This window comes from Larimichthys crocea, chromosome III (assembly GCF_000972845.2).
Source record: "Larimichthys crocea isolate SSNF chromosome III, L_crocea_2.0, whole genome shotgun sequence".
NCBI classification, from domain to species: domain Eukaryota; kingdom Metazoa; phylum Chordata; class Actinopteri; family Sciaenidae; genus Larimichthys; species Larimichthys crocea.
Genome location: NC_040013.1, coordinates 4,769,876 through 4,791,031, shown reverse-complemented (window position 1 = coordinate 4,791,031; position 21,156 = coordinate 4,769,876). Strand labels below are relative to the sequence as shown.

Below are 21,156 nucleotides of genomic sequence, written 5' to 3'. Positions count from 1 at the left end.
GTGACAGGTCTTCATCCTGCTCCTCTGCTCCGTTACATAACAATGCAGAAGAAAAAAAAACAGTGCTGAGCTCTGACAAAAAGAAAAAAAAAACCCGAGGCTTTTTCTGCACCTGTTTTATTTGACGTTCACAAATAACACACACACAACAACAGAAATACACTGCTCTTGTCGCAATGGAGTCACCCCCCTCTCCCTGACCATTATTACTGTGTTATGTGGTTTGACAAATGCCCCCTACCTTCACGGCCGGGCAGACCCGAGACGGCATCGATGGGTGCATGAGTGGTGCTCTAAATTGTGCCAGAGCTGAGGGGTGCGGAGGTGGGTGTAGAGTTGGTTACAGTGAGTGCTTACAAGAGTGGTGGAGGGTACACCTGAGGACCTGACAAGAGGTCTCTTTCAATTGGTGCCAATGAGAAAAATAAAGACCCTGAAGCAGTTCTGAAGATATAAACATTTGAAAGGGTCTCTTGTGGTGAGTATTGGTATTTTGCACAACTCTTCAGAACAAGTGTGTGCTGGCAGCATCGTTCGGTCGAGAATGTGTGAGAGCAGCATACTGAAACGTTTACATCACGCACGTCACGTTTAACAAAACTGTGCACGGTATAAATCCGACTAGTACAACTCTTTTTTCTTTTTTTTTAATCCAGCCACATTAGGACATCATAACCTTTGATTTACAAAGGTGGCTGAAAAAACACATTCAATGCACAACTGAGAAAACACACAAAAAAAAGTGATGTTTCACAAGATGGGCCGTGAGTCAACACCAAAACGTTCACGGACGTCATCGAGCGCGCTCACCCTGCTTCGCCACGCTGTTCGCACAAGCAGGTTGCAGAACAGTCGGTGACTCGATAAGTTACACTGATGAAAAACTGTGACTCACCATGTGTTTCCCAAAGATTACTCAATCATCTCCACCTCTAGGCTGAAGGAGAGGCCAGATCCAGAAAGGAAAAGGAAAAAAAGAATACCTCAGCTGAATCATCATGTAAAACCCAGAGCGATAAACCCACTACTGTGAGTCACAGTCATTTACACTATATTTTAGAAGAGGTACCCAGTGGGCAATACTTACAATCCACCGGTCAATACAAGTGAAATAAAATGGATTTTGAGATGAAAAACAGCTTCTAATTATGAGATTCTGACATCTTTGTGCTGTAAAGTACGAGATCATTGACTGATCTGATATTCCTCCTGAACGTGGAGGGAAATTGAGCTTCTCATTTTTGCATACAGAGGAACTCCTCTGCCTGACATCGGTGTGAGCTGGCGGACGGTTGTATTTACGTGCTGATTGATTGCCAGGCCAACGCTCCCAACTGTCCTCCCACCCAGCACACGCCCGCCCCCAAGGCTGCGGCCGCCATCACAGCCAGGCTGGCCTTGAGCACGGCGCCGGGGGTTCTGCTGAAGCGCGCCGGGGCCATGAATGCCAGCATGGCCACGGTCACGGTCAAGGTGAACAAAATGGACACGGCGGTGTTAATGGCCACTATCTGGCCGAACTTGGCGAAAGGCACAATGACACAGAAGAAAAGGGGGACTGTGGAGATCACCGTGGTGACGGCGCTGGACACTATGGCAACACCCACGTGGTTCACCGCCTCCAGAGTGCGCCTTTGCCTCTCAGCCGGAGTCTCCTGCAAAACACAACACAGTTTTTAATAAGAGGAGCCGCTCCTCGTTATTCATGAGCCTTCGGGGCGCTTCTCGCCTTATTAAATCCAAAATCTTGGTCATTAGCTTGTTTCAACATGTGCATAAACAGAACACACGCTGTGGAAGTTTTTCTAATTGCTCATAATTGTTGCTGTGGAGCAAATTTACACTCTCGTACCGAGTTAGGCGTAGAGGACATGGTCTCCCCAGCCAGCAGGTATCCCTCCACCAGGTGTAGACAGTAATCCACTGAAGATCCCACAAGTATAGACAGAGAAATCGCCTCCACTGCTCCCATCTCCCAGCCCAGCCAGTACATGATGGCCACCACCAGACAGATCACCCCTGTTAAAGGCCAAAAAAATTTATAATTACAAACGCACAATCCACACTCAGGCCTGAATATTCAGCTTTAAGTGTCACTTTCAAACAGCGTCTTCATCTCTTACCTAGAATGGTTATGAGCACTGGCAGCAGCAGCAGAGGATGTGCAGTAAACACAGATACAGCTGCCACACAGATGGCCAGAGACAGCAGCAGGCTCCAGAGGGCACTCTCCACACCTACGAACAGTCCAGAGAGCAGTATATTATCATTTTTACATGCTGCTGCTCTCGTGTACTCTGTATATATGAATCCCTCTTCAACACGCAGAGCCACCTCTCGCTCACCTATGATTTCCATAAAGATCTGCTTCCAGTGCTCGCAGGTCTGGAAACCCCGTTGCAAAGCGGAGGACTGTGGGAGGGCGGCGAGCTGCTCCTGGATAAAGTTCTCCCACTGAAGGAAGTCGGAATAGGTCTGAAAGGACGATTTGCCCTTGTATGTAGTCTTGGGAGGAGAGAGGTCAGAGCGTTAGGCAGGGCAGAAACTGGTAGTGAAGTGGTAATGTGCTGCTGTGGTACCACGGGGAGATGAAAAGCTGAAAGATGAAGGGAAACTCACAGATTCAAAGGCCATGGACAGCCAGCGGACCTTGCCTCCGTGCATTCCCACGGCTCCGTGGGAGAGCTGCCCGGGAAGGAGGTTGGGTTCAGGGAGTGAGTGACACTCGGGATGGAGCAGAGGCAGAATAGACGACAGTTTGTTACCTGAAAAGAACAGAAGAAAGGACATTATTTCTTTCTCATGAGGTGTTTAGGGACATTTTATGCTGATTTCTTACCTGAAGGCAAACACTGAGCTCCTCCTGGCTTCACAAGTTGTCTGTTGGCACTAATTGCTTTACAGATTTCACAAAGACGCCCCATTTCCTGGAATATATCAAAGTCTGGATCCAATATGATGCTACCCTTTGGAGAGAATTAAACAACCATGTCAGCCACAAGATCTGTCACAAATCTGGCTGTACTTTTGTTTCAGTTGATTATCCGGATACACAAACAAGAGACAGGTGCGATCCTCACCATATCTCCAATCACATGGTTGTCCCTGCGTTCGGTTCGGTTCACTCCCAAGATGCCAAACACAACAAAAACCATCGCCCCGGTGTCGACCAGGGGACGCACGGCTGGGTGGCCACATGCGCCGCCGCTGCATGGGTTGAAGCCAAACGTTTTGGATGGCTTGGTCTTGGCAGCAGATGAAGGATCTTTGAAAATAGAATCAGAGACAAATCTCTAAGCTGCATTTATTTATATAGTGCAGGCATACAGTACAAATGCGTACAAGCGGAGCACTGTTGGAAAAAAAAAAATCCTCCAGTGGGTTCACAGAGTGCCATTTTAACGAGCTATATTTGAAGGAAGTGTCATATCACTGAGTTTTCTCTATTTTTAAGCCTCATTGAGAATAAAAGTCAGCAGTGTGACACATTCAGTGCCAAGATAGTTTTTCCTGATGTGCTAACAAACTGTCTTTATGTTAATGAACCCTTCTGACACAGTGACACTCGCTCGCTCACCGCTGGGAAGTGGAGTATAAAAGGTTCCCTGTGTGGGTCCATCGGGCCCAGAACTGATGCCGCAGCCAGGCGTGGTGACGCACACTCGGCTGGGATGAGGTCTCAGGCGAAGTTGGGCAAAGTACAGCCTCCTAAGAGGAGAGACAGAGAGAGAGCAGAGCCGAAATGACAGATTGTCCACTGAAACAACGTGACAGTCCATCCATACTTTCTTATTTGTGTTTTCACCTGCTGTGCTGCTGCGGAGACGATGCAGCGTAAAAGGAAAACTCAGGTGTCCAGCCATGACGGGGATCACATGAAGTGGATGTGATCATCCAGCTGGGGTACGGGTGGTACACATGGGAAACACACACTGTCATTCTGCTGGTGTAATTGCTGCGGGGATGATTATAAGCCTATTCAGATAAAACAAGATTAGTTATAAGCCGCTTTAGTGGCCCGTATCAAAGTTGGGAGACATAGCGCTACATCTACATTTAATTATTACAACTCATTAAGTTTTTTTGCTCTCTGACCTGAAATGTTGACACCTCTTGATGATCTGTGCTGCACAGTTTCCACGGGGAGGGAGTGCTGGTGTTGAGGGAGAAGCGGTAAAGTGTTGTAGAGGCTCCGAGGTCCAACTTTGATACGTAAACTGTAAGTAAAGAGCCTAAAAAAACAGTATAAAGTGCAATATTTAAAAAAAATAATGGAGCAGCTTTTACAATATGGAGGAAGAAGGATGAGTTTTATGTGCTGAACATTTTACCTGTTTGGTTTGTGCTTGAATTTGGTTTCACTGAGCTCCGAGGAGCGGTGGAGGTTGATGTGCTCGAGGTCTGCTGATGTGTAGAAAACCTAAACGCTGACGAGGACGTGTGGGTGTACAAAGGGTGCGGCTTTTCCATGAACACACCTGCAGGACATAACATGCACTTCAGAGAGGTATTCTGGATCTCTGAGGAGTTGGATTTTTTTTTCATCACAGCTGCAGCCTCACCTGAGCACATAGGGCAGGAGATGCCTTGACCGCTGAGGTTGCTTCTCAGAGCCAGCAGCGTCTGGAGGTTCGTGTCCCGGCGGAAAAGAAGTGGGGCGTGAGTGGCTGGCCTCAGGAGACAGCAGCACCCGGCAGATAAGAGCAGAACCAGGAGGAAGACACCTGGGACGACAGGAAGACAATGATAAACAATGGCAGAGAGGAGGGACTGATGGAGTAGATAGAGCAGCTGGGGGACAGATCGGGAGCAAGGATCAATTACAGACACTCCTGAAAAGAGGGAGGATGAATTCTTCATGATAGGTGCTTGCTCTTCCTCTGACAGACTATATCCCCTCAGGCTGAACAGAGATTACGGCATTTCATCAACAATTCTTTTTGGACCTGGAGGTTACTGTCATGTCTGAATCATTGATCAAGCGGCTTAGTGGAAAAAAAACTAATTATACAAAATTCTCCCTGAAGTTTTAAAGATCTTAGCTCTCTCAAAATCTTTTTTTTATCAAATCTCACCTAGAACTGCTTTCCGTCGCTCCACAGCTGGCTCTGCCACTAAGTGCTTTAGGGCCCACTGGAGATTTGTGCTCACCACACCCACATGCCGTTGCCCTGGAGGGGACAGAGGTGTCTCCACTGACAGGGAAAGAATGGCTGCATCGGCGTCTGTGTCGCAGGAACCTGGCCCGAGACAAAGACAGGGGCTTAGTGGTGCCTGGACAGAAGCGTTTTACAGCCTGGACTCGTTCCCTTTTCCCCATTCTCCCCCCCATCATTCATTCGATGCTAGGGAGATAATAATCACCTGGCTCCATCTCCACTGACAGAAGTGCCACATCATCATCCTCATCTGACAAAGGGCCGTGGCTCGCTGACAGGCCCGAAAACAGCTTCCAGCTACAGAGGGAGGAGGAAGTTTTAGGGAGAGGGACAGCTGAGGGGATTACATTGTGGCATCTCACAGCGTGCACAAATAACATCACACACTAAAAAGTAAAAGAAATAACGCCTCACCAGTTCAACCAGGCGTGCTCCTGAGGCTCCACACACTGGGTCCAGACGCACAGGGCAGCTGGCATCAGGACGGATACCCAAAGCCAGCAGCAGCTGACAATGAGCGCCATGAACAGGCCGAAGTCATGCACGGCTGGGATCTGAGTGTCAGTTCAACGAGGCAGAATGTAAAGGACCTTGAAACATTCAATTTGTGCTTATCGTATGAAAACCTCCGTCTGCTGAGAGATGCATTTCTACTCATCCATAGCGGGGGAGTCATTTATGCCTCCTGTACACATCCTATTAACGGCTACATCTCCTCTCTCCCCGTGATTACCTGAGAGAAGGTGTTCGCAGCGTAGGCAGCTGCTGTGGTGAAGGAGGTGAGGAAAGTAGCTCGACCAGCTGTTTTGATTGTGTAGATCATTCGCTGCTGCGGCTGACGCAGATGAGACGCCTGTCTGAAGGTGCTGATGAACACAAATACATCGTCCACCCCTGAGCAACAGCGAGAGAACAAAAGAGCTGCATCATTATGTGTTACATATTGTGTTTTTCAACCTTTTAAAAGGACCAGTGTGTAGGATTTAGTCACATCTAGCAGCATCACCGTCTCCTTTCTGGCTTGAAGGAGAAACTACAGAGAAAACTAATTTCAAGCTGACTTCATAAAATAAATGAAAAAACTTTTCTTTTTCCCATACCGATGCCAATAATAACAAAGGCTGCAACTCCGTTGAGGATGCCCAGGTACCTCACGCCAAAGACAACATGGTATAAGAAAAGAGCCATCAGGCAGCTCAGTCCGATGCTAGCGAGGCCGAAGAAAGTCAGAAACACTGCAGAGAGGCAAGAAACCACAAGGAGACTGTAAACATTCACACGCACGTTCAAATAATGAGATATATACACGCCAAGTGGAAGAAGGAACAGGTCATACTGTACCAGAAAACGAGGTAAGGACATAGACGAGCACAGTAATGCAGGCTCCACTGATGACAGCCAGCATCATATCATTGTGGAAGGTGTGCCTCACCTCATCATCGAACAGCTCCGTGCCCCCATACAGCACCTTCACCTGGCTGGAAAGCAGACACCAAAAATAGCATCAAATTTCAAACTCTGTTTAACTGAAAATAAATGTGCCCGCTCCTGCAGCAGTTTTTTTCTCCTGACCTGGTAGATTGGTTGGCCAAGATGTCTGCATACTGAACCACAAAGTTTTTAAAGCGAGATCTTTGCTCATCAGCTCGGTCCTGCAGGGAGTAGTAGGAAGGAAGAGGTGCTCCGAAGTGGATCTCACTGCGTAAGAGAGAGGAGGAGAGATGCTCAGGGGACAGGCTCTCATCCACGTACCAGTAGAACTGTGGATGCGTGATGGCCAGACTCAGGGAACCTGGGAATAAACAGGCGCTTGTTAGGACGACTTAGAGCTATTACCTTATGCATAAAAGCTGTTTTTCCCCTCATGTTTCTTCCCTGTGTGGACTCACCTTGAATATCAGCAAGATCTGGACCCATGCCATCATAATATATCTTCCCTCCTCTCTCACTGGGGTAGAGGTAAGACAGGAGTGAGCTTGGTGGAGAGCAGTAAGACGGTCCCAGTGGCAGATCCCTCAGCATCTCCAGAGGCTTCCAGCAGAACTGATGAAACTGCGGATGCTGCATGAGCAGACGCTCCACGTGATGAATCGTCTGCAGGCGTTCTGGGGTGAAGATGTTACGATCACCCTCCCCTTGGGCCACAAATACCAGCTCAATCCTCCACAAGGCTTGACTCTGTAAGTAGTAATTGGGAGTAAACCTGCGCCTCCTAATGACCAAAGTGGAGTTTCTATCCTCGTCCTCCTCTCCTCTGTGATCTGAGTTCTTGTGCTTCCCCATTTCCTCCTGACCCAAATCAGGCACTGTCCTTTCATCTCTGGCCCCCCTCTTCTCATCATCTCCTGCATGTGAAGGCTCCTTCTGAGGAGTGGAGGACCACATGCCCTCATTATCTGTCCTGTTGAACACCCCCTGTCTGCCCAGCCTCTCCAGCAGAAGCTCCTGCAGGGCCTCAGACTCGCTGTTATCTAAGTCTCGCCTACGTCTGTCCCAGGACCCCAGCTGAGTCTTTACAGCGATGGTGAGGGCGTCGAAGCGCTCAGCAGAGAAGTGACTGTGAACCTCAAAGGCACTGTAGGAGAGGTCTATGTCCAGAGGAGGGCAGTAGAGGAGCATGTAGGCAAACAGGGCACAGGGTAACAGGACAACTACCCCTAAAACAACTCCACTCGCACAGGGCTGCGTGTACACCCACCCCACTGCCCTCCAAATCCCACACACCCCAGCCTCTCTGGAGAAACAGTTCTGCCCGGCTGCGTGTGCTACTCCATCCTCTTCCTCCTGCTCCTCCTCTTCCTCCTCTTCCTCCCCTCCCCAGCTTGTTTGAAACAGCAGCGGCTCATCCTCCACCTCCATGCCGGCACCTGTCAGGGACACAAAACACCACCTGATCATTGCTCACTTTAAAGCACTCTCCTCTCCTCTCCTTGGCCATGTGAACACGGTCACAAAATAAATGTTTGAACCAGCGGCAGGTGACATGAGCATCAGACAAAATGAAGGACAAAGCCGTACTCAGCGAGTAAAAGGACGTGAGAATTAAGTCTGTCCTCAAGCAGCTGTCAGCGGAGGCTCACATGGAGGAAAACCGAAGAGGCGAGACCATTTTTCTGTCTCCAGAGAAAACGGTTAGGAGTCTCGCTTTAAGATGCTGATCACAAGAGCTCGGGGGTGAGACGGGTTAAAAGCTGTGATTTAATTCTTCTCTCTGTCAACAGGAGAGAGTCTGCTGGCGTCAAAGTAGCTGTGTCTGCTCTGCAGCAAATTAAATCATCTCACTTGTCTAATTACTGACAAGAAGAGTGAGTGGGATATTAGACGGAGCTGTAGAATAAGAGACGGGGTTTTTCCCTCCTGTGATGGGCAGCATTTGACACAACAGTGTCAATAGGTGCTACTCTTTTTTTAATTTATTTTTTTTACTCCCACCACTTACTCAGTACACACGAGATACTGCAGCCGGTTTGCATTCCAGTGGCAGTGAGCCTGCTAACTGCAGCAATTTATCTATTTTCTCGAGAACTGTGCTTTAAGGTTAGCCAGGTAGGGAAAGAGATAGCAGCACTCGGCTCTGTGTGGCTGAAGAGAAAATCTATCACGAAAAAATAGAAGAATTTAGAAATTACACCCTGAGATCAATATATATATATATATAAAAATGACCTGTAGTGTGAGAAAGCAGAGAACAAAGACTCTGAACCCCACGGCTACAAATGAACTGGAGGTTTGTTGATTTATGGGATTTTTTGTTCGTGCTCTTACACCTGAATAAACTTTATTTCACAGTAGTGCTGAAGAAGAAGAAGAAGAAGAAGAAAAAGTACTCATGTCTGCTGCAGAAAATGACACTGTGTACGATCACGGTGTCCACAAAGTCAGTCTCCAGTTCACTGATAATGGATTTGTTTCCTGACTACATAATTACCAGCCTTCTCGCTCTCTGAGAGGTTTTAATGTTCTCAAATGTCCACAGGACTCACATATGCTAATGCAGCTTCTCCTGCAGGGTTTCTCCCTTCATGGGCGAGATAAGAAAGCCCATTGAGAGCTCCACTGTGTCTAATATTGTGTGTGGGGAAAAAACTCTATTTTAGGGCCATCTAATCCACACAACACTTCTTTTTATTAATCACCATGTCATCTTACTGCACAGACAAGGACACCACGAGTGCACCTTTTAATGGGAGAGCAGCAGAACCCGCGCCTTCCCACGCGGTGTGAACATGAACTCCCACCTCTTTTTGGAGGACGAATTCATTAATGGTGTCGGGATGTTTGGTGCTAGAGCGTGAAAACAAAGAAGGGAACGCGCCATCTCGACAAAGTCTAATTATTTTCAGCTACATTTGGATTACAGTGCCTTATGTTTCTGTAATAACAGGGGAAATCATTTGTTAGTTTGCAGGCTGTAATACAGGAACAGCATTATTGGCTTTCTGCACCAATCACCTTCATGACTATTTAGTTTTCTTTATGCAGTCCCCCTTTTTTTTCCTTTCAAACGTTTTTCTGTCCAAGCAATATGACCAATCATGTGACCAATCTCCCACAGAAATATGTGAGATATAATCACGCGTTTGCGGCTGAATGAAATGGAATACAGCTGGTAATTTCGCTAATTAGATTACTGTAATCCAGTTACATTTCATCTGTGCCTCTCTCCGGCTTGTTCTGATGATGCTGCTCTCATCAACAGAAGATGAGAGGAGGCACACTGAGAAATATAACGAGAGAGGGAAAGAACAGCCCGGGGAATGACTGGAGAGACACACACACACACACACACACACACCGCAGCTGTCATCCTTCAAACAAACGACCAGCACACCTCTAGAAATCTGTGAAAAGAAATTGTGCTTTTGTGCTGCTTAATATTCGCAGGAAAAACAATCTAAATGAGAGAACTATCGGCACATCTCCACAGCCTAGGCCCTGAGTCTGTTCCAGCATCAAAAACAGGCTGATTAGTGGCAAAGATGCCAAAGTCTGACAGCCTGAGGAACTCATTAGAGACTGACATACAAGACTTAGACCCTATTAGACATAAAAACAGAGAGCTCTGTGCTTTTGCTAAACCCTCCATCACCCACTGTTTACCCTGCAACAGACAGCGAGCAGGTACAGTGGGGGAAAGATAGCTACAGTGATGCACGACCTCTGGGACGCATTCCTTTTCTCTCTACTTGATGAGTCTGACGCGTCTTCACATCCAGGAACATTGCACCTCACGTACGATAATGAGCGCCGCGCAGCTGCAAAGCACTGGGAGCAGTGCGGAGCCGGCTATAACTAATGTGTTTACAAGCTCACAGGAGTTGTTCATTCAAGATTAGGGTTACACCGTCGATTTAAACCCTTTACAGGTGTGGATTAAAAATAGTGGTTTGTTTCGGCGTCATGCTTTCTGTATTTACTGGATTAAAAGCTGACGCCAGTCTGGCTCTGTTTATATCACAGCTGGTTCATTTTTTAATAGCGGGGCAGTGTTTCTTTGTCTATAGACTCAAAACTGAGACAGATAAATGCACCGAGGCCTGAAATGAACATCTATTTGCGGCTTTTGAGGTGTGAAATCTTGTATTCATCGCTTGAAAGATGAACCTGCTCTCTCTCTCTATTATGTATGCCGTGTCACAGTGTATTGGATGCCCTCACCTCACCTTCACATAAAACTCAATTTTGAACTTTCTGTGTCCCTTTTATTGAATTTCTTTTTAAACAAGAGCTTCCCCAGGTGGCTGCGTTGCACCTGCCTGCTTACTTGAAAGTACAGCTGCTGTATCTGATGGCCTGTGTTGTGCACCACAGAGCTTTATTTGAGCTGTCATGTGTGTCATGTTCAGCGAGCTGTGAGCAAAAACCGAGGGTGAACCGTAACCTCCACCAGACTAGACTAGAATTTTTCTCTCTGTATTTTGGTTTCTCTCTCCAGTAAAGTCGTGAAAAAGGTGAGTGTCAGCATTTTTACCCTCCACTACGTCTCTGTCTGATAGGTGAGGTGGGTGCTCTGAGGAGCCCCGAGTCTGCTGCGAGCCTGAACCCATCACCTATAATCTTCTTTCTGCATCTCCTCCTTTTTGCCAGTTACTCTCTTGTCCTTTCCCTCACATCAATCTTTCTGCTCTTCTATGTCTCCATCTTGCCCACAAAGGTGAAAGATTTGTAACCTTCATTACTGACAGCAGCTAAAAATAACCCCATCCTCCTCAGTTTATCTCCTCTCCATCTCATCCAATATGGATATCACATGCTGCCTCCTGCCCCACACACATTCAGCCTGGTGTAAACTCAGCCAGCATACCACCTCATTTAAAGGGGCATTGATTTCAGCACTAGTGCTCTATGAATATATTCCTTATGCATGAGCGCTCAGCAGTATGTTTACAGCGGACGTGCCTTCAATTGTTTTACGCACTGGGGATCTGGAGTCAAGTCAAAACTCTCGAGATGCATTTGCACCTAAACAGCCGTTTTCATTTTTTTTTTCTTATTGTCGATGAATTCATGCTCGCGCTGGAGGGAAGCGCAAAGCTGTGTGCACAGTGCGTGAAGCATCCTGGGGAGGTACCGTGCAATTTCTCTCACTCTCTTGAATAGAAACGGAATAAATAAGAGTTTCTTTATCTGGCAGCGTTTTAACAACACATCCACACACACAATGAAACCCAAATTTCCCCCCCAAAACTTATCTGCCTCAGAGTTACTCTGATGAACAATGCCTGCCACTCTAAGCTGTCTGCAAAGCAGGTAGAATGAGCTTTTATTGATTTCTTTCATTCTCCAGATAATTGCACAGTTTTACTGCTCCCAGTAATTAATATGCTTATCAATAAATCAGGCACAAAACAAAAGCATGCCCATCAAAGCAGATGTCTCTTACCTGAGAGAGAGAGGCTGATGAGACTGAGAATCACAGGTGGAGCGTTCAGGCCTACTGGGTCCACTTGTAATGTGCTGAACTTGTGCTCTGAAATTTCATCCTGTCCATGCTCTGGTTTGGGGTAAAAAAAACAAAAAAACACTGCTTTATTGTCATAGTTAATAACTCATCAAGAGAAAGAGAGAGACTAAGGGAACCCTCACCAGAGAATGGCACACAAAAATCCACTTTCTCCCCCCACACATACTCTAAAGGAATCCACTAATCTAAGCAGTTAATAATGTGTTGTTTTCCTCTCCTTTTATGCTCCCCGGTCCTTTCTCCTTCTCTCTCTCTCTCTCTTGTGCGCCCTCCCCTCCTCTCTTACCCGGTTGTCCAGGCGACAGAGTCAGTGAGAGACATTTCTTCCCAGATGCTCCTCTCTCTCCTATGGCTTTGTTCAAGCTTGCTCTGCTGACTGGTTCACCAGCGGAGGAGAGACGAGGAGGGGGGATGCAGCCCCGAAAACCTCTGCAAGGCACGGGTGGAAGGCAGGAGAGCCTGCGGGCAGGGTTTAGAAATCAACCTGAGCGTGCTTTGGACCGGTTCAACATGAATTCAGCTGCTTTTATGTAACCAAAAAATGATGCACTTGTCATGATATTGCAGTGGAGCCCCCTGCCTTGCTGTCAGAGTTGGTATGGTCTAGTCTAGTCTCAGTCGGTGGGGAGGTGGGGTGTGTTATAAGAGGGTGATCAGAATAACTGGCTACAGTGGGAGACAAAGTGCAATCTGAAATAATCACCTGAGAGTAAGAGTTTATTAGCATGTGCTTCATTTGTCCGTTTTGTTGTGGATGCATTTTGATTGCCGAGTGCATCACTAAAAATCAGGGTTTGAAATTCACCACTGATTTCACTTTGTCCATTCGCCTTGTTCTGTCAATAAGAGCCCACTCCTCGCTCGCTCACACTCATCTAACATTAATGACCATCTCCGCTCTCGTTCTGCCACATTCAGCTCATCCATCACCTCACATCTCAACCTCAGTGCGGCTTTAAACTTTGGATTGCCTTGACAAGAAAAGGTAATAATCCATCATCTAAATGGGAGCGGATAACTCTATAAGTGAAGTTTTGCCGCGTGTAGCTGCTTTCTCAGCTGGTGCAGTGTGGAAGCAAACGCTGAGATAAGGTCTCATTGTCACTGTGTGTGTTTGTGTGTGTTTTTATGTGTTGGCACCCTTTAAGGATGCTTTATCTTCATCCTGTTGGTGTGGATGTGACAGACCCATCCGACCAAACAGACTTTTTCCAGTCACTTGAGATCAATAAAGCGAAAGCAGAGTGAGTCTTAATCACATCTATTGCTGCAGGAACTGTGGGAGACAAACAAACGGATCATGTGAAAACCGATCGATAGTTACAATGGCATGTCAATAACATCCAAACAGACTCTGTGCTGTGTCCTTTGTTCGGGTTTAATGAGCCCCTCCAACCTCAACAGACTTCATTCAGTAAACATGTATCACAAATATTGGCAGGCAAGAACTCACAGGCAGTCGACACATGATAATATACATTTAAATAATACAAAATATACATAATTCATCCGTACTGAACACACGCATGCAAACGTACACCACTGACGCTCCCTGATCACACAGAAGTCGCTGTTCGAGGGCCCCCATTATGGCAGTGTCTCCCGACAAAGCCTAATTTTCGAGATATGCTATTTGTCTTGGCTATGAGAAGAGATTCACATAAAACACTCGAACACCTGGGGGAGGAATCTGCCTGAACAAGCTAAGTTAGGACTAGATAGAAAAAGATAAATCTTTTCTTTTTTCTTTTTTTTCCTACAGCAAGCAATATTACACAATGAAAGTATTACTGGCACAGAAGCAAATGTCTCCGGCTAACTGAAGTTGAGAGTTGGGGGGGATGTACTGCATGCAGGAGGTTTCTGCTTCTGAGCGTCTTGTACCTGGGGCAGTCGTTGTCTTAGTAATGGACGGGGACAGCGATAGGGCTCTGTCTTATCTCTCCGCACCATTAAGAGTGGAGAGCGCTGAACAATTGGTTTCGAGGGAATGAAGAGAAGCTACAGAACATTACATCCTTACCTTCCGGATCTAAAACCTTACAAACAAATGGCGTATCGTACTCGTATAACAATCCTGACTAGTCTCTGAAGTTTTAATTAAGCCCTGTTTACTAAATCTTATAATATATATGCATACATAACATCTGTCCAACTCTACGTGGGAGTCCCTACGAGCTTAACAGAGAGGGAAATATATGATGGGAATGTTTGGTCTCTTTGTTTATGACTACACACAAAATAAGAAAGTCAGAGAAACATTGTTAGTAATATAAATGAGCTGATATGTAAATGTGACTGAAAAACAAACCAGATATTGATTAGTAGTACCAGAGCTGGAAAAACAATCTGCATTCATCCTGTAATTTCTGCAAATGACTGTGCTCTGTCTTCAGTGTTGCATTGCAGGCGGCATTGATTATGATTTCCACTTCACTCCTATGTCTGCCGAGTGTTCCAACAATGGGGATTAAAGTCGGAGCCTAATCTCACATAATTTTAGCACCTGAGGCTCAGAGGAACCCCGGTTTGGAAAATGTAAAGCGTGAACACAGTTCGTTCAGAAAGAAAAAGAAAAAACTTCACATATAATTTACATTTTTCACGTACAGCAACAATCATATGAACCGGTAAACATTTTGTCACAAGGAGAGATTTTGTTCGCGGCTGTGTCTTTCTTCTTGCAACCTTGCAATAACACATACGGCCTGAGTGTTTAATTAATTTCTGTCACTACACGACGTTCACAGTGAAAAGAAACAGCCCCTGGTGTATTGGTCAGGGCGACAGCTGACTGGAAAAGAGTTGATCTAAAATGTGCTACGGTCATTGGTCCAATGAGAAAACGGTGGTACACACAGACACACACACTCGCGCACAATCACAATCGCTCTGTGCTGTAAACTCACACACGCTTTCATACTCTCAAAGCGTTCCTATGACAAGGGAATTGTTCGTGTCCTCTGGCTACCACAGATGGGTCTCCCGGATCTCAGAGATGATGTTATTGGCTTTTTTGAGCGCCTGAGAAGAAGAAGAAGAGAAAAAGAGAGTCTTTTTAAAGCGCTGGCCTTTAAGAAGTAGATAAAAGACAAAAAGAAAAAGGGACTCGCTTTCCTTGATGTTCATAAGCAGTTCAGAGAATAAAAAGGGATCAGCCATTTTTACCTCGAGCATTTGAGCAACTTCGGTCCGCTGCTGTGCCGTGTCCTGTGACTCAATGAGCAGCCCCTGCAGCAGTTGCTGTTTGTAAAGCTGACCGACCAGCTCGCTCTGCAGATGCTCTTTCACAAAGTTCACCAGGAAGTGCATCACTGTCTTGGGCACACTGCGGACACACAGGCCCCGGGATAAAGTTAGAAAGACGATCATTAATAACAATAACAACTGAGCTCAGTGATAGAAAAGAGAAAGGGGGAATTAGGGAGAGAGAGAATGCCCCGCAGGTGGATTCGTCCCCGACGAACCTGTCTTGGATGCTCTTGCGGACAATGAGGAAGTAGCACTTGATGAGGCGCTGGATGACCTCGCAGTCTCTCTGCTCCCTCGCGCTCAGCTTTCGAGATGCCGGCACCGCCTGGCGAAGAGGGCGCAAAGTAAAATGTTGACAGTCTGCAATGTATTCACTACTAAGTGTTTTGTCCTCCTGCTAATCCCAACCACTCACTGTGTCGAGGAGGTTAATGGCCTGGCCTTTGCTGGGGCTGCCAAAGCCCGTAGCCGGGGCTTTCTCCTCTGCAACCTTCTCGTTCTTCCAGCGCTTCCCTCCATCAAGGGCCTCCGCCTGACAGCGAGAAATCCGACGAAGTCAGGGGGTCAGAGCAATTTTGGCTGAGCTTGGAATTACACTACAGACTTTAAAAAAGGGGCTGTAGCGTTTGTGTGTGTGAAACATAATGGTTAAGGCTTACAGAACACAACTTCTGCTGTTTACCCAAGCTGAATAAATGACAAATGTGAGCACCTGCTGTAACCGGCAAATAACTACCTGCTGACTGTTGACAGATGCAGAGACCTGCGCTGCGTCCGTGAAGTCTGGATGTTTTGTGTTGATGTAGGCGAGCTCTATTGCTACTAAATTGTGTACCTAAAAGAAAAGGAACGTGGGATTTGGTTGTCAGTTGTTATAATTAAACATCATCTTAGCATCTTACTTGAACTTTGCATTACCATGTCATTAGTAATCGGCAGGCGCTTCCTCAGTAATCCAGTCACCACTTCCACAATGGAGTCGTGCAGTTTGGGGAATCGAAGAAGCTCCTTACAAACACAAAGACATACTCCGTTAACGTGGTGCTGTCATAATTAATGCTGCTCCGTTTTTAAGAAAAGCAATCAACGTCTGTTGGCCGACCTGTGTGCTAAAGGAGGAGCAGTGCTGGATGATCCTCTGCAGCTCTTCATGAACAAGCTCTACGCAGCGCAGGCTCGGCTCCTCCAGCCGCTTAATTTGCCGCTTCACCAACAACTCAAAGGACACCTCGGGCACAAAAAGTGCAGGCCGCGGACCCTGCGAGGCAAATCACACGCGCACACACACACACACACACACACACACACACACACACACACGCTCAATTATTTACCTGCTACTCCTCCGAACGAGTGAACTTGACTTGAATTTGGATTAAACAAATTATACGAATAAGTCAGGAGACACTCACTGTAGCATTGCGGATGGCAGTGAGGATATCAAGCTCGGTCAGTCCTCCCAGAGGGTCGATGGATTGCAAAGTGCGGCCAAAGGTCTCATGGAATATGTAACAGATACGAGCACCCCCACAGCTGTGGAAAAGAGATGGATTCAGCTGTGAAACCAACGCGGTTCCTCAGTGCGACGTGTCAGCAGTGTTAATCGTGCCAAAATTAAACGCAGTCAACCAAAAATGGTCAATATTTGCTCGGTACATATTTACATGGATTAATTGCCTTGTGGTAAGAGAGCTGTAGAAACAAAAAGGTGCCAACAGAAGTTGCTGATACCGCTTTGATTTATAATTACATTCCCCCCACGGACATCACCTTGACGACATACATCGTGAACAAAATAATGAAATAAAATGCTGAGTGGCGCAACAAAAGTTCTACATTTGAGACAAACTTAAACATGGAACAACATCTGCTTTCGTCATAAAAACATCTGCTATTCAGTAAACATCCTGCTCAGGCAAAGAGGTCAGACTCACAGCTCCGAGGTCTGGATGTATCTGGCCGTTCCCTCGATGGTGTTGCAGTAATCGCTGGCGAACTTGGTGACAATCTGCAGCAGGGTGGCACTGTGGTCTTCTACTGGCTGGCCGTAGCTGTTGAGCCTCGCCTGGTACTGGGCGCTCAGCACGGTCACTCGGGTTTTGAGGTCTGGCAGGCAGTCCCGGATGTGGTGCATGAGCAACCTGCTGAGAGTTTTGGCCAGATAGCGGGAGCCAGCGCGTGAGGCGAGCGAGGGGTAGTGGCGCTGCAGAAAAGCCTGCTCATCCTTCATTGAGTCCTCCAGGCTCTTCTGGGTATTGATGTCATGCTGGCTCCTAGGGGGAATCACCAATTAGGGGAGAGAGGGAGTGCAGTCAGTAAGGACAAACTTGCCACCTTGCTGTATTGCGAAGCTAAAAACACAAATTATTAATATCGCAAACCTGTTAACCACCCCAATAATCCCAAGTCGGACTGGAATGACTCGACCCAGAAGGACCTCCAGAGCATCAGTGCCTGCATCCATCAGGTCCAGCTTACTGGTGACCAGCAGTGTTCGACGACCTGACAGACACCCAAACACAGACACCGTTGATTAGATTTTAGGGACAATTAAGAGCCCTCCTAATTTAGTTTTTCACCATTTTTACTGAGAAAAAAAAAGGAAGAAAGTGCACGACACATAGTTGAAAACAAGGAATTGGATCTCTGATGGGACATGATTGAGGCGAGCAGGGGAACAATCGGGCCTAGACACAGATATCCAAACTGGGACACTATCAAAGTGTAAAACAGGCATTTTAAGCCCATGGTGCCAAAGTCCCAGACGATTTTTTCACTATCTATCAATCCAGTCTACAGAGAGCGCCATGAGTGCAACATCAATCCATTCAGCAACTGTTAATTGTCAGGATGCTTTTAGCTGTAAATCTGCTGGGTTCAGTAGCAGGAAACAACTTGTGTTCCTCGCACACATTCAATAATTTAAAATGCATTTCTACTTAAGGCATGTTATGTAATAAGCACGGATGTAGAGGAAAGAAAACGAAATCTTGAGAAGAAGAGGCGCCTGTGTACAAAATGTCCCACCATCTGGATCGACCTCGCGAGCCAATTTCAGCGCATCTGAGGTGGCCAAGTCAGAGTTGGCAGGGGACACGGCGAGGATGAGGGAGTTTGGATTGGAGATGAAGGACAAGATCATTTCTTGTACTTGAGCCTCGATGTCCTCTGGCTGGTCCCCAACAGGAACCTGAAACAGCAACAATGAGCAGCCAGTGTTACTGTACGCACAGCGCAGATGGGGGGCTGCTGTGAATGTGTGATAATTGCAGATACGCAAAACAACCAGCATTAATCATGATTAAAACACAGTTTACCTTAGTAATTCCAGGTAAATCAACCAGGGTGAGATTCAAGACTTTAGGGGAGAATATCTTCAAATATATCGGCTCAGGACTGATTCCCTGGAGGGAGTGAAACAAAGACAAGCAAAGAAAAATCATGAATGCAGTGTGAAAAGCTAAATTTGAAGTAACCCCTTTACGTCAATGCCATCTTTTCACCTTGTTATCACCAGAACTGCGTTCAGTCTCTGCTTCAATTTCCCGACAAATTTCCTGAAAATCTGTGAAGATCTGTCAAAAAATAAAGAAATAAAATGACACATCAACAAAGAGCAGCACAAAAAGAAACAGCAAAAAGGCAGCATGCACATCATTCAACACATACCTGGTTCTTGCAGTGCAGGAATGTGCCCCATTCTTCAGCTTTGACACCTGGACAAACATAGTGAGTGTGAGTAATTTTACAGAGATGTTTCCAGTTAAATTTACAGGTTGGGAAGGAAATAATCAAAAATAAGAAAAAGATTACAAATGGACTTATACCACGCTGGACAGATGGATGATGAACTTTAGAACAAACGAAGTGCATGAGAGCGAAAAGAAGAAAAGAAATGACTGAACAAAGATAAGTCCATGCAGATTAAATGTACAGAGACCTGGGTAGCTGTTTTGGGCATTTTGTTTTACCCCGTTACCTGAAAAAGTGGTGAATAAGAAGAGGAAGAAAGACTGCGTGTTAGAAAAGAGCTTGCAGTTTAAACAGTGAGTGAAAGTGCCATGCCTGAGTACTAAGCACTAAGCACTAAGCAGACCCCATGCCCAGACCTGCTGTCCTACTTCAATATGCTAGTGTAAGATAACTTTACTGAGTGTGAAATATGAATAAATGTGTACTTACCACTCTCGATCTTCAGTCTCTCCTGCAGAGGAGCAACATTAATAAGCTGCAACACGAGGGGTCGTCTCGTGACTATCCCTGACCCCCGAGGCAAGAAATCCCGTCCGACCAGGCTCTCCAGCACAGAACTCTTTCCACTGCTCTGTTGTGGCACAGTTTATAGCAACAAATCAGTTACAATTTTAATAGCAGCGATAAGGCTTATGGAGGGGGGTTATAAATAATAGATTACCTGAGATCCAACCACGACTATCTGAGGCAGCTGGATGACCTCTGCACCCACTGTGAGGAAGACCTCCTGCAGCCGGTTGATGGTGGGAATGAGAGTCTCCATTCTTCAGACAGACTTACTACGCTGATAAAAACACAACAAGCATGACTTAAATTTAAAGTAACTCATACTGTAACATAGTTACACTCAGTTTGTTTTTATTGGTTCCCTGTCTCATTACTAACTCTCCTGTCATTTCAGATCCCACCTTGCCATCAGCCCATCTCCTCACCTGCAGTCCATTTGCTTCACTTCATCCCTGCCAGATTGTCTTGTGTTGTTGTTGTTTTGTTTTTTTGCCAAGCGTTACATGTTACATGTATAGGTTTGTGTTCCTCCCTTTGTCCTTCAGGTGAGAAGGGGAGGATTGGCTGCTACCTGTGGACTCCAGAAGAGCCGGGGATCGGCTCGTCATCCAATCAGAGACGGAGGACACCTTTTTAAAAGCCTCTCTCTCTCTCTGTGTGTGTCTTTGCTTTATGACTTACTGATGCTCTATGAAGGTTTGTGGTGGGGTACCCTTTACATTCGTGCACATAGAAAGCAATTGTTATCACACTAGGTTATGGGTTGTTGCATCTGGAGTATTTTTATTTACTTTTCAGAGATTTTGGTAGATAGTCAGGCCTTTTGTCCCAGCTATTTGTTTTGTACTTTGGTTATTTTGTGTGCACATGTGTCAAACCTACATTTGTTGTTTACCTTTTCCTTAAAATATGGTAAATCTTTTTTTTTTGACTGCCTCTTGTCTTCCCTGAGTTGTTGTTTTCTGCTTATAAATGGAAACGTATCAATGAATAATTAATATAAACATAAATAAAGTGCAGTATCTCCTCTGGGTGGTCCTGATGAGAGAGGGAGAGGGTGTAACCCCCCGAGCATCAGCTAAATCCACCCAGATTACACACACACACACACACACGCTGAATTTCAGAGTTTAAAACCCGGTTAGTTATCAATAAATCGCTGGTTTAATATCAAACCTACATGGCAACAAATGACGCACAGATTTAAAATCTCGGGATTATTAGCTGAGGGGCTAGCTGTCCGAGGCTAACTGCAGGAAGAAGTGAAGGGGGAGACGTGTTAGCTTCGTGCTAACGCCAGTTTTAACCAAACAAAGATGTCCTTACCCGATGTTCAACGATTAATATGTCCTCACCCGACGTGTCGCTCCCTCATAGCTCGTAAAAAACAAACGTCGAGCGTCAAAAACGTTTCATTTCTACACCAACTGTCAAAAAAATTAGCTGCTAAAAGATATAACCGTCAAGCTTACTACATAGGCGGAGCCCGTGTGGCCCTTCCATCGATCTGATTGGTTGTAA

General features: G+C 46.1%; 2 protein-coding genes across 5 annotated transcripts; both read right to left on the bottom strand.

Moving 5' to 3' along the window:
* Positions 1 to 101: 101 nt before the first annotated feature.
* Positions 102 to 13,364, bottom strand: disp3 (dispatched RND transporter family member 3). Of its 2 annotated transcripts, XM_019275960.2 has the most exons (22): positions 12,410 to 13,364; positions 12,043 to 12,153; positions 7,049 to 8,026; positions 6,732 to 6,951; positions 6,501 to 6,637; positions 6,260 to 6,394; positions 5,893 to 6,053; positions 5,574 to 5,713; positions 5,365 to 5,456; positions 5,076 to 5,240; positions 4,563 to 4,724; positions 4,332 to 4,478; positions 4,096 to 4,232; positions 3,806 to 3,975; positions 3,578 to 3,708; positions 3,081 to 3,265; positions 2,840 to 2,966; positions 2,620 to 2,765; positions 2,346 to 2,505; positions 2,124 to 2,237; positions 1,853 to 2,019; positions 102 to 1,655 (listed from the first exon to the last, which is right to left on the bottom strand). In XM_019275960.2, the coding sequence occupies exons 3-22, from the start codon at positions 8,016 to 8,018 to the stop codon at positions 1,299 to 1,301; spliced, it is 4,023 nt and encodes a 1,340-aa protein (XP_019131505.2). In that variant the 5' UTR covers positions 8,019 to 8,026; positions 12,043 to 12,153; positions 12,410 to 13,364; the 3' UTR covers positions 102 to 1,298. The 2 variants fall into 2 exon arrangements, with proteins under 2 accessions (XP_019131505.2, XP_027133702.1); XM_027277901.1 differs by lacking the exon at positions 12,410 to 13,364 and having other exon boundaries at positions 12,043 to 12,199.
* A 119-nt stretch (positions 13,365 to 13,483) lies between these two features.
* LOC104931148 (dynamin-1-like protein) lies at positions 13,484 to 21,130 on the bottom strand. Of its 3 annotated transcripts, none has more exons than XM_010746086.3 (18): positions 20,962 to 21,130; positions 19,790 to 19,912; positions 19,558 to 19,699; positions 19,316 to 19,354; positions 19,045 to 19,091; positions 18,879 to 18,950; positions 18,693 to 18,779; positions 18,403 to 18,565; positions 17,757 to 17,877; positions 17,310 to 17,648; positions 16,788 to 16,908; positions 16,478 to 16,633; positions 16,294 to 16,383; positions 16,112 to 16,210; positions 15,791 to 15,907; positions 15,591 to 15,700; positions 15,292 to 15,451; positions 13,484 to 15,147 (listed from the first exon to the last, which is right to left on the bottom strand). In XM_010746086.3, the coding sequence occupies exons 2-18, from the start codon at positions 19,889 to 19,891 to the stop codon at positions 15,091 to 15,093; spliced, it is 2,022 nt and encodes a 673-aa protein (XP_010744388.2). In that variant the 5' UTR covers positions 19,892 to 19,912; positions 20,962 to 21,130; the 3' UTR covers positions 13,484 to 15,090. The 3 variants fall into 3 exon arrangements, with proteins under 3 accessions (XP_010744388.2, XP_019131506.1, XP_010744389.2); XM_019275961.2 differs by having other exon boundaries at positions 19,790 to 19,907; XM_010746087.3 differs by lacking the exon at positions 19,316 to 19,354.
* Between the last annotated feature and the right edge of the window lie 26 nt (positions 21,131 to 21,156).